The 16,387-nt window shown below is 54.6% G+C and overlaps 1 protein-coding gene across 4 annotated transcripts in view; it reads left to right on the top strand.

Annotated features, from left to right (window-relative positions):
- LOC121571948 (trafficking protein particle complex subunit 9) overlaps window positions 1–16,387 on the top strand; it is a 322,870-nt gene that overhangs the window by 23,473 nt on the left and 283,010 nt on the right. For all 4 annotated transcript variants that reach the window (XM_041883749.2, XM_041883745.2, XM_041883747.2 and 1 more), the window contains one exon: window positions 14–157. In XM_041883749.2, the coding sequence (XP_041739683.1) occupies window positions 14–157 (144 nt within the window). The remainder of the gene's footprint in view (window positions 1–13; window positions 158–16,387) is intronic.

The raw sequence follows: 16,387 nt of genomic DNA, 5'->3' as shown, positions 1-16,387 counted from the left end.
TTCTCTCCCCCAGGTACCCACCGTGGCTGGGCGGCGGTACAGATGCGTCTGCTCCATGAGCTGGTGTACGCATCCCGTCGTATGGGAAACCCCGGCCTGTCCGTCCGCCACCTCTCCTTTCTGCTCCAGACCATGCTGGACTTCCTCTCAGACCAAGGTCAGCCACACACACACACACACACACACACACACACACACACACACACATACACACATACGTACATACATTAGCTCCCCAAGCCTTTAGCTCGAAGGGCTACCAAAACCCAGACAGTCACTTTCTCCATTGTCTTTGAGAGTGCACTCTTTCAACAATGTGAACTCGCACCCCTTAAGTGTCAACAGGTACATGGACAAAAACCACATACATGTACTGAATAGAAAGGAAACTGAATAAAAATCCAAGAAGAAATGTCTGACTAGCTCTAGTCTAGGAATTAGTGTTGAACGGTATACCAGTACCACAGTAATATCACAGAACCAAAAGGTCATGATACTTATGATACCAACATTTTAGAATACCATAGTACCGTTTCATATGATACTACCAACCTTTTTGATCTAAAGAACCCGCTGGCGCCTGTTATAAAATGTTTATAAAGTCAGTTGTTTATAAGTTCAGTACATTTTTTGAAGCAACAGCCACTAGTCTCTTGTATGCACCGGTCCAATAATGTCCACTTCACTTTCATGTGCATATCACGTGTGGCAGCTGTGATCAGCCAGGGGCATCCCCTACCAGCCCTCACTCACCTGCTTCTCTCCATCCACTCTTCCAGCACATATATTCCTCCATCAGTTTTTAAAATATAATTTAGCCTTGATGGCGAGCGGGGATGGACACCCTGATCAGTCTTCTGTTGTTACATTTGATACATTGGAGCAGTGCGCAGAGTGAGCAAAGTTGATATATTGTATATCATTTCATCCCTGGTATAACCAAGAGCACAAGCCAGTCTAAGTATAGGCTTTGCAGGTAGGCTGTCACGCAGCGGTGCCAGAGAGGGAAAAACAGCTTAGTGACAGGCGTGCTTACAGCTTTACAGCAAAGAAAACGGCTTGTCTCTAGCTCAAACAGTTAAAAAAAATATGACTCCTATAACCAGCACTACCTTTTTTTCTACCTGCGTGCATTTGATATAATTTCACAAACCATATCGTGGGCCGTTTTAAACTAATCCTGGCCCGCTAATGAATGGTTTGATAAACAACGTTGTTCAGTCATGTTACCTAGCTAGCTAGCAACCTGGTAACATGACAGTAGGTTCAGGCAAATTTGATTGGCACAGTAAGAAAGGAAAAGGTTCTGCTACTCATGAGATGTGCTTCAAAGGTAAGATTCATATAGGCCTAACTATATCCAAGATCTTTCTCTTTCTGGTGCCCCTTACATTCTGTTTGGTGCCTAACGTTTTTAAAGTTGGGAGCAGTGTGTGTATGTTTGGGAGAGAGAGTGGTGTGTGTGTGTGTTTATGAAAGAGAGGGAGACAGAGCGTGTGTGTGTGTGTGTGTGTGTGAGGGAGGGAGAGTGTGTGTGTAGGAGGGAGAGTGTGTGTGAGGGAGGGAGAGTGTGTGTGTGTGTGAGGGAGAGTGTGTGTGTGAGGGAGGGAGGGAGTGTTTGTGTGTGAGGGAGGGAGAGTATATGTGGGAAGGAGGGAGGGTGTGTGTGTTGGAAGGAGAGTGTGTGTGTGTTGGAGTGAGAGTGTGTGTGTGTGTGTGTGGGAAGGGGAGTGTGTGTGTGTGGGAGGGAGAGTGTGTGTGTGGGAGGGTGTGTGTGGGAGGGAGGGAGGGAGAGTGTGTGTGAGGGAGGGAGAGTTTGTGTGTAAGGGAGGGAGTGTGTGTGTGTAAGGGAGGGAGTGTGTTTGTGTTGGAAGGAGAGTGTGTGTGTGAGGGAGAGTGTGTGTGAGGGAGAGAGAGTGTGTGTGAGGGAGGGAGAGTGTGTGTGTGAGGGAGGGAGAGTGTGTGTATGTGGGAGGGAGAGTGTGTGTTGGGAGGGAGAGTGTGTGTGTGAGGAGGGAGAGTGTGTGTAAGGGAGGGAGTGTGTTTGTGTTGGAAGGAGAGTGTATGTGTGTTGGAGTGAGAGTGTGTGTGTGTGTGTGGGAAGGGGAGTGTGTGTGTGTGGGAGGGAGAGTGTGTGTGTGGGAGGGAGGGTGTGTGTGTGTGTGTGTGTGTGGAGGGAGGGAGAGAGAGTGTGTGTGTAAGGGAGGGAGTGTGTGTGTGTAAGGGAGGGAGTGTGTTTGTGTTGGAAGGAGAGTGTGTGTGTGTTGGAGTGAGTGTGTGTGTGTGTGGGAAGGGGAGTGTGTGGGAGTGAGAGTGTGTGTGTGTGTGGGAGTGAGAGTGTGTGTGTGGGAGTGAGTGTGTGTGTGTGGGAGTGAGTGTGTGTGTGTGGGAGGGAGAGTGTGTGTGTGGGAGGGAGAGTGTGTGTGTGGGAGGGAGAGTGTGTGGGGGAGGGAGAGTGTGTGTGTGTGAGGGAGGGAGAGTGTGTGTGTGAAGGGAGGGATATTGTGTGTGTGTAAGGGAGGGAGAGTGTGTGTGTGAGGGAGGGAGGGAGAGTGTGTGTGTGAGGGAGGGAGGGAGAGTGTGTGTGTGAGGGAGGGAGGGAGAGTGTGTGTGTGAGGGAGGGAGAGTGTGTGTGTGAGGGAGGGAGAGAGAGTGTGGGAGGGAGGGAGAGTGTGTGTGGGAGGGATGGAGAGTGTGTGTGTGAGGGAGGGAGAGTGTGTGTGTGAGGGAGGGAGTGTGTTTGTGTTGGAAGGAGAGTGTGTGTGTGTGTTTGTTGGAGTGAGTGTGTGTGTGTGAGGGGGAGTGTGTGTGTGTGGGAGTGTGTGTGTGGGAGCGAGAGTGTGTGTGTGAGGGAGGGAGAGTGTGTGTGTGAGGGAGGGAGAGTGTGTGTGGGAGGGAGGGAGAGTGTGTGTGGGATGGAGGGAGAGTGTGTGTGGGAGGGATGGAGAGTGTGTGTGAGGGAGGGAGGAGAGAGTGTGTGTGAGGGAGGGAGAGTGTGTGTGTGAGGGAGGGAGAGTGTGTGTGAGGGAGGGAGTGTGTGTGAGGGAGTGTGTGTGAGGGAGGGAGGGAGAGTGTGTGTGTGAGGGAGGGAGAGTGTGTGTGTGAGGGAGGGAGAGTGTGTGTGTGAGGGAGGGAGAGTGTGTGTGTGAGGGAGTGTGTGTGAGGGAGGGAGAGTGTGTGAGGGAGGGAGAGTGTGTGTGTGTTAGGGAAGGAGAGTGTGTGTGTGTGTGTGTGAGGGAGGGAGGGAGGGAGAGTGTGTGTGTGAGGGAAGGAGAGAGTGTGTGTGAGGGAAGGAGAGAGAGTGTGTGTGAGGGAAGGAGAGAGTGTGTGTGAGGGAAGGATAGAGAGTGTGTGTGAGGGAAGGATAGAGAGTGTGTGTGAGGGAGGGAGGGTGTGTGTGAGGGAGGGAGTGTGTGGAGGGAGGGAGAGTGTGTGAGGGAGGGAGAGTTTGTGTGAGGGAGGGAGAGTGTGTGTGGGGGAGGGAGAGTGTGTGTGTGTGTTAGGGAAGGAGAGTGGTGTGTGTGTGTGTGTGAGGGGGAGGGAGGGAGAGTGTGTGTGTGAGGGAAGGAGAGAGTGTGTGTGAGGGAAGGAGAGAGAGTGTGTGTGAGGGAAGGAGAGAGTGTGTGTGAGGGAAGGATAGAGAGTGTGTGTGAGGGAAGGATAGAGAGTGTGTGTGAGGCAGGGAGGGTGTGTGTGAGGGAGGGAGGGTGTGTGTGGGGGAGGGAGAGTGTGTGTGAGGGAAAGTGTGTGGGAGGGAGGGAGTGTATGTGTGGGAGGGAGAGTGTGTGTGGGAGGGAGAGTGGGTGTTAGGGGGAGGGAGAGTGGGTGTGTGATGGAGAGAATGTGTATGTGAGTGAGGGAGAGGTGTGTGTGAGGGAGGGAGAGAGTGTGTGTGAGGGAGGGTGTGTGTGTGGGAGGGAGAGTGTTTGTGTGAGGGAGGGAGAGTGTGTGTGTGGGGGGAGGGAGAGTGTGTGTGTGAGGGAGGGAGAGTGTGTGGGAGGGAGAGTGTGTGTGGGAGGGAGGGAGAGTCAGTGAGTGTGTGTGAGGGAGGGTGTGTGTGTGTATGTGAGGGAGAGTGTGTGTGTGGGAGAGTGTGTGTGTGGGAGGGAGAGTGTGTGTGGAGGGAGGGAGAGAGAGAGTGTGAGAGAGGAGGGAGAGAGAGGGTGTGAGGGAGGGAGAGAGTGTGGAGGGAGGGAGGGAGGGAGTGTGAGGGAGGGATAGTGTGTGTGAGGAGGAGAGTGTGTGTGTGGGGGGAGGGAGAGTGTGTGTGTGAGGGAGGGAGAGTGTGTGTGGGAGGGAGAGTGTGTGTGAGGGAGGGAGAGTCAGTGAGTGTGTGTGAGGGAGGGTGTGTGTGTGTATGTGAGGGAGAGTGTGTGTGTGGGAGGGAGAGTGTGTGTGTGGGAGGGAGAGTGTGTGTGTGAGGGAGGGAGAGAGAGAGTGTGTGAGAGAGGAGGGAGAGAGAGAGGGTGAAAGGGAGGGAGAGAGTGTGTGAGGGAGGGAGGGAGGGAGTGTGTGAGGGAGGGATAGTGTGTGTGAGGGAGGGAGAGTGTGTGTGTGAGGGAGGGAGAGTGTGTGTGTGTGTGTGTGTAATGGAGGGAGAGTGTGTGTGTGTGGGAGGGAGGGAGAGAGAGTGTGTGTGTGTGTGTGTGTAAGGGAGGGAGTGTGTTTGTGTTGGAAGGAGAGTGTGTGTGTGTGTCGGAGGGAGAGTTTGTGAGGGAGGGAAAGTGTGTGTGTGTGTGTGGGAGAGAGAGAGAGTGTGTGAGTGTGTGGGAGGGAGAGTGGGTGTGTGTGGGAGGGAGAGTGTGTTCGTGAGGGAGTGAGCGTGTGTGTGTGGGAGGGGGAGTGTGTGTGTGTGTGTGAGGGAGAGTGTGTGTGTGTGGTGTGGGAGAGTGTGTGTGAGAGGGAGGGAGAGTTTGTGTGTGTGGGAGGGAGAGTGTGTGTGTGGGGGGAGGGAGAGTGTGTGTGGGGGAGGGAGAGTGTGTGTGTGTGAGGGAGGAAGAGTGTGTGTGTGTGAGGGAAGGATAGTGTGTGGGAGGGAGAGAGTGTGTGTGGGAGGGAGGGAGAGTGTGTGTGGGAGGGTGTGTGGGAGGGAGAGTGTGTGTGTGTGAGGGAAGGATAGTGTGTGGGAGGGAGGGGTGTGTGTGTGTGAGGGAGGGAGAGTGTGTGTGTGGGAGGAGAGTGTGTGTGTGGGGGGAGGGAGAGTGTGTGTGTGTGAGGGAGGAAGAGTGTGTGTGTGTGAGGGAAGGATAGTGTGTGGGAGGGAGAGAGTGTGTGTGGGAGGGAGGGAGATTGTGTGTGGGAGGGTGTGTGTGTGTGTGGGAGGGAGAGTGTGTGTGTGTGGGAGGGAGAGTGTGTGTGTGTGGGGGGAGGATAGTGTGTGGGAGGGAGAGAGTGTGTGTGGGAGGGAGGGAGAGTGTGTGTGTGGGAGGGAGAGTGTGTGTGTGTGAGGGAGGGAGAGTGTGTGTGAGGGAGAGTGGGTGTGTGTGGGAGGCAGAGTGTGAGTGTGTGGGAGGGAGAGTGTGTGTGTGTGTGTGTGAGGGAGGGAGAGTGTGTGTGTGGGGGGAGGGAGAGTTTGTGTGTGTGAGGGAGGAAGAGTGTGTGTGTGTGAGGGAAGGATAGTGTGTGGGAGGGAGAGAGTGTGTGTGGGAGGGAGGGAGAGTGTGTGTGGGAGGGTGTGTGTGTGGGAGGGAGGAGAGTGTGTGTGGGAGGGAGAGTGTGTGTGTGTGAGGGAGGATAGTGTGTGGGAGGGGAGTGAGTGTGTGTGGGAGGGAGGGAGAGTGTGTGTGTGTGGGAGGGAGAGTGTGTGTGTGTGAGGGAGGGAGAGTGTGTGTGAGGGAGAGTAGGTGTGTGTGGGAGGCAGAGTGTGAGTGTGTGGGAGGGAGAGTGTGTGTGTGTGTGAGGGAGAGTGTGTGTGTGTGGGGGGAGGGAGAGTTTGTGTGTGTGAGGGAGGAAGAGTGTGTGTGTGTGAGGGAAGGATAGTGTGTGGGAGGGAGAGAGTGTGTGTGGGAGGGAGGGAGAGTGTGTGTGGGAGGGTGTGTGTGTGGGAGGGAGAGTGTGTGTGTGTGGGAGGGAGAGTGTGTGTGTGAGGGAAGGATAGTGTGTGGGAGGGAGAGAGTGTGTGTGGGAGGGAGGGAGAGTATGTGTGTGTGGGAGGGAGAGTGTGTGTGTGTGAGGGAGGGAGAGTGTGTGTGAGGGAGAGTGGGTGTGTGTGGGAGGCAGAGTGTGAGTGTGTGGGAGGGAGAGTGTGTGTGTGTGGGAGGGAGAGTGTGTGTGTGTGTGGGAGGGGGAGTGTGTGGGAGGGAAAAAGAGTGTGTGTGTGTGAGGGGAGGAGAGAGAGTGTGTGTGAGGGAAGGAGAGAGAGCGTGTGTGTGAGGGAGGGAGTGTGTGTGTGAGGGAGAGAGTGTGTGTGTGAGGGAGGAGAGAGTCTGTGGAAGGAGAGAGATGTGTGTGTGTGTGTGTGTGAGGGACAGTGTGGGAGGAGAGGGAGTGTGTGTGTGGGGAGGGAGAGTGTATGTCTGTGGGAGGGAAATTGTGTGTGAGGGTGGAGAGTGTGTGTGTGGGAGGTGAGAGGTGTGTGTGTGTGTGGGAGGGAGGGAGGGAGAGAGAGTGTGAGGAGGGGAGAGTGAGGGAAGGAGAGTGTGTGTGGGAGGGAGAGTGTGTGTGGGAGGGAGAGTAGGTGTGTGTGGGAGGGAGGAGAGAGAGGTGTGAGGGAGGAGGGAGGGAGAGTGATTGATTGTGTGGGAGGAGGTGTGTGTGTGTGAGGGAGGGAGAGTGTGTGAGGGTGTGTGTGTGTGAGGGAGGGAGAGTGAGTGTGTGTTTGTGGGAGTGAGTGTGTGTGTGTTTGTGGGAGTGAGTGTGTGTGTGTGTGTGTGTGGGAGGGAGTGTGTGTGTGTGTGGGAGGGAGAGTGTGTGTGTGGGGGGAGGGAGAGTGTGTGTGTGTGTGAGGGAGGAAGAGTGTGTGTGTGAGGGAGGGAGAGTGTGTGTGTGTGAGGGAAGGATAGTGTGTGTGTGTGAGGGAAGGATAGTGTGTGGGAGGGAGAGTGTGTGGGAGGGAGGGAGAGTGTGTGTGGGAGGGTGTGTGTGTGTGGGAGGGAGAGTGTGTGTGTGTGTGTGAGGGAGAGGTGTGTGTGTGGGAGGGAGAGTGTTTGTGTGTGTTTGTGTGGGAGGGAGAGTGTGTGGGAGGGAGAGAGTGTGTGTGGGAGGGAGGAGAGTGTGTGTGTGGGAGGGAGAGTGTGTGTGTGAGGGAGGGAGAGTGTGTGTGAGGGAGAGTAGGTGTGTGTGGGAGGCAGAGTGAGCAGTGTGTGGAGAGGAGAGTGTGTGTGTGAGGAGGAGAGAGTGTGGGGGAGGGAGAGTTTGTGTGTGTGAGGGAGGAAGAGTGTGTGTGTGTGAGGGAAGGATAGTGTGTGGGAGGGAGAGAGAGTGTGTGTGGGAGGGAGGAGAGTGTGTGGGAGGGTGTGTGTGTGGGAGGAGAGTGTGTGTGTGTGGGGAGGAGAGTGTGTGTGTGAGGAAGGATAGTGTGTGGGAGGGAGAGTGTGTGTGGGAGGGAGGGAGAGTAGTGTGTGTGGGAGGGAGAGTGTGTGTGTGTGAGGGAGGGAGAGTGTGTGTGAGGGAGAGTGGGTGTGTGTGGGAGGCAGAGTGTGAGTGTGTGGGAGGGAGAGTGTGTGTGTGGGAGGGAGAGTGTGTGTGTGTGGGAGGGAGAGTGTGTGTGTGTGTGGGAGGGGGAGTGTGTGGGAGGGAAAAAGAGTGTGTGTTTTTTGTGAGGAGGAGAGAGAGTATGTGAGGGAAGGAGAGAGAGCGGGTGAGGGAGGGAGTGTGTGTGTGAGGGAGAGAGAGTGTGTGTGAGGGAGGAGAGAGTCTGTGGAAGGAGAGAGAGTGTGTGTGTGTGTGTGTGTGAGGGACAGGTGGGAGGGAGGGAGTGTGTGTGGAGGGAGAGTGTATGTCTGTGGGAGGGAAATTGTGTGTGAGGGTGGAGGAGTGTGTGTGGGAGGTGAGAGTGTGTGTGTGTGTGTGGGAGGGAGGGAGAGAGAGAGTGTGAGGGAGGGAGAGTGTGAGGGAAGGAGAGTGTGTGTGGGAGGGAGAGTGTGTGTGGGAGGGAGAGTAGGTGTGTGTGGGAGGGAGGGAGAGAGAGTGTGTGAGGGAGGAGGGAGGGAGAGTGATTGAGTGTGTGTGGGAGGAGGAGTGTGTGTGTGTGTGAGGAGGAGAGTGTGTGTGTGAGGTGTGTGTGTGTGAGGGAGGGAGAGTGGGAGTGTGTGTTTGTGGGAGTAGAGTGTGTGTGTTTTTGTGGGAGGGAGTGTGTGTGTGTGTGGGGGAGGGAGTGTGTGTGTGTGTGGAGGGAGAGTGTGTGTGGGGGAGGGAGAGTGTGTGTGTGAGGGAGGAAGAGTGTGTGTGTGTGAGGGAGGGAGAGTGTGTGTGTGTGAGGGAAGGATAGTGTGTGTGTGTGAGGGAAGGATAGTGTGTGGGAGGGAGAGTGTGTGGGAGGGAGGGAGAGTGTGTGTGGGAGGGTGTGTGTGTGTGTGGGAGGGAGAGTGTGTGTGTGTGTGTGGGAGGGAGAGTGTGTGTGTGTGGGAGGGAGAGTGTTTGTGTGTGTTTGTGTGGGAGGGAGAGTGTGTGTGTGTGAGGGAGGGAGAGTGTGTGTGTGTGTGGGAGGGAGAGTGTGTGTGTGGGAGGGAGAGTGGGTGTGTGTGGGAGTGTGTGTGAGGGAGGGAGGGAGAGTGTGTGTGAGGGCGGGAGAGTGTATGTGTTTGGGAGGGGGAGTGTGTGTGTATGGGGGGGGGAGTGTGTGTGAGGGAGAAAGAGTGTGTGTGTGAGGGGAGGAGAGAGAGTGTGTGTGAGGGAAGGAGAGAGAGCGTGTGTGTGTGTGAGGGAGGGAGTGTGTGGAAGGAGAGAGAGGTTGTGTGTGTGTGTGAGGGACAGTGTGGGAGGAAAGTGTGTGTCTGTGTGTGTGGGAGGGAAATTGTGTGTGAGGGAAGGAGAGTGTGTGAGGGAAGGAGAGTGTGTGTGGGAGGGAGAGTGTGTGTGGGAGGGAGGGAGGGAGAGAGAGAGAGAGTGTGTGAGGGAAGGAGAGTGTGAGGGAAGGAAAGTGTGTGTTAGGAGGGAGAGGTGTGTGTGGGAGGGAGTGAGAGAGAGAGTGTGTGAGGGAGGGGAGGGAGGGAGTGGAGGGAGGGAGGAGAGTGTGTGTGTGTGTGTGAGGAGGAGTGTGTGTGTGAGAGAGGGAGAGTGTGTGTGAGGAGGAGGAGAGTGTGTGTGTGGGAGGGAGAGTGTGTGTGGGAGGGTGTGTGTGTGTGGGAGGGAGAGTGTGTGTGTGTGTGGGAGGGAGAGTGTTTGTGTGTGTTCGTGTGGGAGGGAGAGTGTGTGTGTGTGTCAGGGAGGGAGAGTGGGTGTGTGTGGGAGGCAGAGTGTGAGTGTGTGGGAGGGAGAGTGTGAGTGTGTGGGAAGGAGAGAGTGTGTGTGTGTGGGAGGGAGAGTGTGTGTGTGAGGGAGGGAGAGTGTGAGGGAAGTAGGTGTGTGTGGGAGGCAGAGTGTGAGTGTGTGGGAGGGAGAGGTGTGTGTGTGTGAGGAGAGAGTGTGTGTGTGTGGGGAGGGAGAGTTTGTGTGTGTGGGGAGGAAGAGGTGTGTGTGTGTGAGGGAAGGATAGTGTGTGGGAGGGAGAGAGTGTGTGTGGGAGGGAGGAGAGTGTGTGTGGGAGGGTGTGTGTGTGGGAGGGAGAGTGTGTGTGTGTGGGAGGGAGAGTGTGTGTGTGTGTGAGGGAAGGATAGTGTGTGGGAGGGAGAGAGTGTGTGTGGGGGGAGAAGTATGTGTGTGTGGGGAGGGAGAGTGTGTGTGTGTGAGGGAGGGAGAGTGTGTGTGAGGAGAGTAGGTGTGTGTGGGAGGCAGAGTGTGAGGTGTGGGAGGGAGGGAGTGTGTGTGTGTGGGAGAGTGTGTGTGTGTGGAGGGAGAGTGTGTGTGTGTGGGAGGGGGAGTGTGTGGGAGGGAAAAAGAGTGTGTGTGTGTGAGGGGAGGAGAGAGAGTGTGTGTGAGGGAAGGAGAGAGAGCGTGTGTGTGAGGGAGGGAGTGTGTGTGTGAGGGAGAGAGAGTGTGTGTGTGAGGGAGGGAGAGAGTCTGTGGAAGGAGAGAGATTGTGTGTGTGTGTGTGTGTGTGAGGGACAGTGTGGGAGGGAGGGAGTGTGTGTGTGGGAGGGAGAGTGTATGTCTGTGGGAGGGAAATTGTGTGTGAGGGTGGAGAGTGTGTGTGTGGGAGGTGAGAGTGTGTGTGTGTGTGTGTGGGAGGGAGGGAGGGAGAGAGAGAGTGTGAGGGAGGGAGAGTGTGAGGGAAGGAGAGTGTGTGTGGGAGGGAGAGTGTGTGTGGGAGGGAGAGTAGGTGTGTGTGGGAGGGAGGGAGAGAGAGTGTGTGAGGGAGGAGGGAGGGAGAGTGATTGAGTGTGTGTGGGAGGAGGAGTGTGTGTGTGTGTGAGGGAGGGAGAGTGTGTGTGTGAGGGTGTGTGTGTGTGAGGGAGGGAGAGTGAGTGTGTGTTTGTGGGAGTGAGTGTGTGTGTGTTTGTGGGAGGAGTGTGTGTGTGTGGAGGGAGTGTGTGTGTGTGGAGGGAGAGTGTGTGTGGGGGGAGGGAGAGTGTGTGTGTGTGTGAGGGAGGAAGAGTGTGTGTGTGTGAGGGAGGGAGAGTGTGTGTGTGTGAGGGAAGGATAGTGTGTGTGTGTGAGGGAAGGATAGTGTGTGGGAGGGAGAGTGTGTGGGAGGGAGGGAGAGTGTGTGTGGGAGGGTGTGTGTGTGGGAGGGAGAGTGTGTGTGTGTGTGTGGGAGAGAGTGTGTGTGTGTGGGAGGGAGAGTGTTTGGTGTGTTTGTGTGGGAGGGAGAGTGTGTGTGTGTGTGAGGAGGGAGAGTGTGTGTGTGTGAGGAGGGAGAGTGTGTGTGTGTGGGAGGGAGAGGTGTGTGTGTGGGAGGGAGAGTGGGTGTGTGTGGGAGTGTGTGGGAGGGAGGGAGGAGTGTGTGTGTGAGGGCGGGAGAGTGTATGTGTTTGGGAGGGGGAGTGTGTGTGTATATGGGAGGGGGAGTGTGTGTGAGGGAGAAAGAGTGTGTGTGTGAGGGGAGGAGAGAGAGTGTGTGTGAGGGAAGGAGAGAGAGCGTGTGTGTGTGTGAGGGAGGGAGTGTGTGGAAGGAGAGAGAGATTGTGTGTGTGTGTGTGAGGGACAGTGTGGGAGGAAAGTGTGTGTCTGTGTGTGTGGGAGGGAAATTGTGTGTGAGGGAAGGAGAGTGTGTGAGGGAAGGAGAGTGTGTGTGGGAGGGAGAGTGTGTGTGGGAGGGAGGGAGGGAGAGAGAGAGAGTGTGTGAGGGAAGGAGAGTGTGAGGGAAGGAAAGTGTGTGTAGGAGGGAGAGTGTGTGTGTGTGGGAGGGAGTGAGAGAGAGAGTGTGTGAGGGAGGGAGGGAGGGAGTGTGTGAGGGAGGGAGGGAGAGTGTGTGTGTGTGAGGGAGGGAGTGTGTGTGTGAGGGAGGGAGAGTGTGTGTGAGGGAGGGAGAGTGTGTGTGTGAGGGAGGGAGAGTGTGTGTGGGAGGGTGTGTGTGTGTGGGAGGGAGAGTGTGTGTGTGTGGGAGGGAGAGTGTTTGAGTGTGTTCGTGTGGGAGGGAGAGTGTGTGTGTGTGTAGGGAGGAGAGTGGGTGTGTGGGAGGCAGAGTGAGTGTGTGGGAGGGAGAGGGAGGTGGGAAGGAGAGAGTGTGTGTGTGTGGGAGGAGAGGTGAGGGAGGGAGGTGTGTGTGTGTGAGGGAGGGAGTGAGTGTGTGAGGGAGAAAGAGTGTGTGTGTGTGTGTGAGGGAGGAGAGAGTGTGTGAGGGAAGGAGAGAGAGCGTGTGTGAGGGAGGTAGTGTGTGTGTGAGGGAGGGAGAGAGTCTGTGGAAGGTGAGAGAGATTGTGTGTGTGTGTGAGTGACAGTGTGGGAGGGAGTGTGTGTGGGAGGAGAGTGTGTCTGTGTGTGTGGAGAAGTGTGTGAGGGGGAGAGTGTGTGTGTGAGGGAAGGAGAGTGTGTGGGAGGGAGAGTGTGTGTGAGGGAGGGAGGAAGAGAGATAGTGTGAGGGAGAGTGTGAGGAAGGAGTGTGTGTGTGGGAGGAGAGTGTGTGTGTGGGGGAGGGAGAGTGTGTGTGTGTGAGGGAGGAAGATGTGTGTGTGAGGAGGGAGAGGTGTGTGTGTGTGAGGGAAGGATATGTGTGTGTGTGTGAGGAAGGATAGTGTGTGGGGAGAGAGTGTGGAGGGAGGGAGAGTGGTGGGAGGGTGTGTGTGGGAGGGAGAGTGTGTGTGTGGGAGGGAGAGTGTGTGTGTGTGGGAGGGAGAGTGTGTGTGTGTGTGGGAGGGAGAGTGTGTGTGTGAGGGAGGGAGGTGTGTGTGTGTGAGGGAGGGAGAGTGTGTGTGTGTGGGTGAGGGAGAGTGTGTGTGTGTGGGAGGGAGAGTGGGTGTGTGTGGGAGTGTGTGTGAGGGAGGGAGGGAGAGTGTGTGTGTGAGGGCGGGAGAGTGTATGTGTTTGGGAGGAGTGTGTGTATATGGGAGGGAGTGTGTGTGAGGGAGAAAGAGTGTGTGTGAGGGAGGAGAGAGAGTGTGTGTGAGGGAAGGAGAGAGAGTGTGTGTGTGTGTGAGGGAGGGAGTGTGTGGAAGGAGAGAGAGATTGTGTGTGTGTGTGTGAGGGACAGTGTGGGAGGAAAGTGTGTGTCTGTGTGTGTGGGAGGGAAATTGTGTGAGGGAAGGAGAGTTGTGAGGGAAGGGAGTGTGTGTGGGAGGGAGAGTGTGTGTGGGAGGGAGGGAGGGAGAGAGAGAGAGAGTGTGTGAGGGAAGGAGAGAGTGAGGGAAGGAAAGTGTGTGTAGGAGGGAGAGTGTGTGTGTGTGGGAGGGAGTGAGAGAGAGAGTGTGTGAGGAGGGAGGGAGGGAGTGTGTGAGGAGGAGGGAGAGTGTGTGTGTGTGTGAGGGAGGGAGTGTGTGTGTGTGAGGAGGGAGAGTGTGTGAGGGAGGAGAGTGTGTGTGAGGAGGGAGAGTGTGTGGGAGGTGTGTGTGTGTGGGAGGGAGAGTGTGTGTGTGTGTGGGAGGGAGAGTGTTTGTGTGTGTTCGTGTGGGAGGGAGAGTGTGTGAGGGAGGGAGAGTGGGTGTGTGTGGGAGGCAGAGTGTGAGTGTGTGGGAGGGAGAGTGTGAGTGTGTGGGAAGGAGAGAGTGTGTGTGTGTGGGAGGGAGAGTGTGAGGGAGGGAGTGTGTGTGTGTGAGGGAGGGAGTGTGAGTGTGTGAGGGAGAAAGAGTGTGTGTGTGTGTGTGAGGGGAGGAGAGAGAGTGTGTGTGAGGGAAGGAGAGAGAGCGTGTGTGTGAGGGAGGTAGTGTGTGTGTGAGGGAGGGAGAGAGTCTGTGGAAGGTGAGAGAGATTGTGTGTGTGTGTGTGAGTGACAGTGTGGGAGGGAGGGAGTGTGTGTGTGGGAGGGAGAGTGTGTGTCTGTGTGTGTGGGAGGGAAATTGTGTGTGAGGGGGGAGAGTGTGTGTGTGTGAGGGAAGGAGAGTGTGTGTGGGAGGGAGAGTGTGTGTGGGAGGGAGGGAGGGAGGGAGGGAGGGAGGAGGGAGGGAGGGAGGAAGAGATAGTGTGAGGGAGGGAGAGTGTGAGGGAAGGAGTGTGTGTGTGGGAGGGAGAGTGTGTGTGAGGGAGGGAGAGAGAGTGTATGAGGGAGGAGAGAGGAGTGAGTGTGTGTGATGGAGGGTGTGTGTGTGTATGGGAGGGAGAGTGTGTGAGAGGGAGGGAGAGAGTGTGTGAGGGAGGGAGGGAGAGAGTAAGTGAAGGAGGGAGGGAGAGTGTGTGAGGTAGGGAGGGAGAGTGTTGTGTGAGGGAAGGAGAGTGTGTGTGTGAGGGAGGGAGAGTGTGTGTGTGTGGGAGGGAGAGTGTGTGTGGGAGGGAGAGTGTGTGTGGGAGGGAGAGTGTGTGTGGGAGGGAGATTGTGTGTGGGAGGGAGATTGTTTGTTGGAGGGAGTGTGTGTGTGTGGGAGGGGGGGACAGGTTTCTTGTGTAGTGCATGTGCATAACATTTAGAAAAGGGGAACAAGCGTCCAGGGGAAGGAAGGGGCGTACAGGATGCTAGACCACTGAATTGTTCCCATGTGGTATTGCGATACTACTCGCTAACTTGGAGCAGATGCCTAATTGACCTCACTATCGAGGCCAATGTAATGCTTTTGGTAGAGAGGGAAAGAGTGAGAGGGAGGGAGTAGAAGGAGAGAGACAGTGTGGAAGGGAGAGGAGAGAGGGAAAGTGGAATGGAGAAAACAGATGGAGAGCAAAATATAGAGTGAATACAGAGAGAGGGAGGGAGACTGAGATAGAGAGCTTGCAGAGTGCCAACAGTATGAAATATTCACCACTGTCAGTAGCAGCGAGGGACTGTTGCTACGCTGAGGGAGGCCATGCTCCCATCTACCCAGCAGCATCCTCACTGTGTAACCCTGCTGGAATAACAACAGCTCAGCTACAGCTCATCGGCCGTTTTGTGTGAGAGGCTGAGCATAAAAAAGTGACCGAACGTACAGTGAGGGAAAAATGTATTTGATCCCCTGCTGATTTTATACGTTTGCCCACTGACAAATAATTGATCAGTCTATACTTTTAATGGTAGGTTTATTTGAACAGTGAGAGACAGAATAACAACAAAAAATCCAGAAAAACGCATGTCAAAAATGTTATATATTGAATTGCATTTTAATGAGGGAAATAAGTATTTGATCCCCTCTCAATCAGAAAGATTTCTGGCTCCCAGGTGTCTTTTATACAGGTAACGAGCTGAGATTAGGAGCACACTCTTAAAGGGAGTGCTCCTAATCTCAGCTTGTTACCTGTATAAAAGACACCTGTCCACAGAAGCAATCAATCAATCAGATTCCAAACTCTCCACCATGGCCAAGACCAAAGAGCTCTCCAAGGATGTCAGGGACAAGATTGTAGACCTACACAAGGCTGGAATGGGCTACAAGACCATCGCCAAGCAGCTTGGTGAGAAGGTGACAACAGTTGGTGCGATTATTCTCAAATGGAAGAAACACAAAAGAACTGTCAATCTCCCTCGGCCTGGGGCTCCATGCAAGATCTCACCTCGTGGAGTTGCAATGATCATGAGAACGGTGAGGAATCAGCCCAGAACTACACGGGAGGATCTTGTCAATGATCTCAAGGCAGCTGGGACCATAGTAACCAAGAAAACAATTGGTAACACACTACGCCATGAAGGACTGAAATCCTGCAGCGCCTGCAAGGTCCCCCTGCTCAAGAAAGCACATATACAGGGCCGTCTGAAGTTTGCCAATGAACATCTGAATGATTCAGAGGAGAACTGGGTGAAAGTGTTGTGGTCAGATGAGACCAAAATGGAGCTCTTTGTTATCAACTCAACTCGCCGTGTTTGGAGGAGGAGGAATGCTGCCTATGACCCCAAGAACACCATCCCCACCGTCAAACATGGAGGTGGAAACATTATGCTTTGGGGGTGTTTTTCTGCTAAGGGGACAGGACAACTTCACCTCATCAAAGGGATGATGGACGGGGCCATGTACCGTCAAATCTTGGGTGAGAACCTCCTTCCCTCAGCCAGGGCATTGAAAATGGGTCGTAGATGGGTATTCCAGCATGACAATGACCCAAAACACACGGCCAAGGCAACAAAGGAGTGGCTCACTAAGAAGCACATTAAGGTCCTGGAGTGGCCTAGCCAGTCTCCAGACCTTAATCCCATAGAAAATCTGTGGAGGAAGCTGAAGGTTCGAGTTGCCAAACGTCAGCCTCGAAACCTTAATGACTTGGAGAAGATCTGCAAAGAGGAGTGGGACAAAATCCTTCCTGAGATGTGTGCAAACCTGGTGACCAACTACAAGAAACGTCTGACCTCTGTGATTGCCAACAAGGGTTTTGCCACCAAGTACTAAGTCATGTTTTGCAGAGGGGTCAAATACTTATTTCCCTCATTAAAATGCTAATCAATTTATAACATTTTTTACATGCGTTTTTCTGGATTTTGTTGTTGTTATTCTGTCTCTCACTGTTCAAATAAACCTACCATTAAAATTATAGACTGATTATGTCTTTGTCAGTGGGCAAACGTACAAAATCAGCAGGGGATCAAATACTTTTTTCCCTCACTGTATCTCATTGTTATATTTCATGTGCACTATGATCTCACTTGAGTTGAAACCTTGTCCCCCAGACTCCTAACTCCAAGCTTAAGTAACTTTTAGCAGCTTAAAACCACTCTAGTTCTCAGTGAGTTTCTGAATGGTGGCTTTGGCAGAGACACTCAGTGAAATGGGCCGTGCACAAATCTGTCCCCTCTGAACTGCGGTTGCATGGAATCACTGTGTGCAATAATAGTGTTTGACATGATTTTTAAACGACTACCTCA

The sequence above is a fragment of the Coregonus clupeaformis genome, chromosome 8 (assembly GCF_020615455.1).
Source record: "Coregonus clupeaformis isolate EN_2021a chromosome 8, ASM2061545v1, whole genome shotgun sequence".
Lineage (NCBI taxonomy): Eukaryota > Metazoa > Chordata > Actinopteri > Salmoniformes > Salmonidae > Coregonus > Coregonus clupeaformis.
The sequence above is the reverse complement of the archived record's forward strand: the minus strand, read 5'-3'. Positions and strand labels throughout refer to the sequence as shown.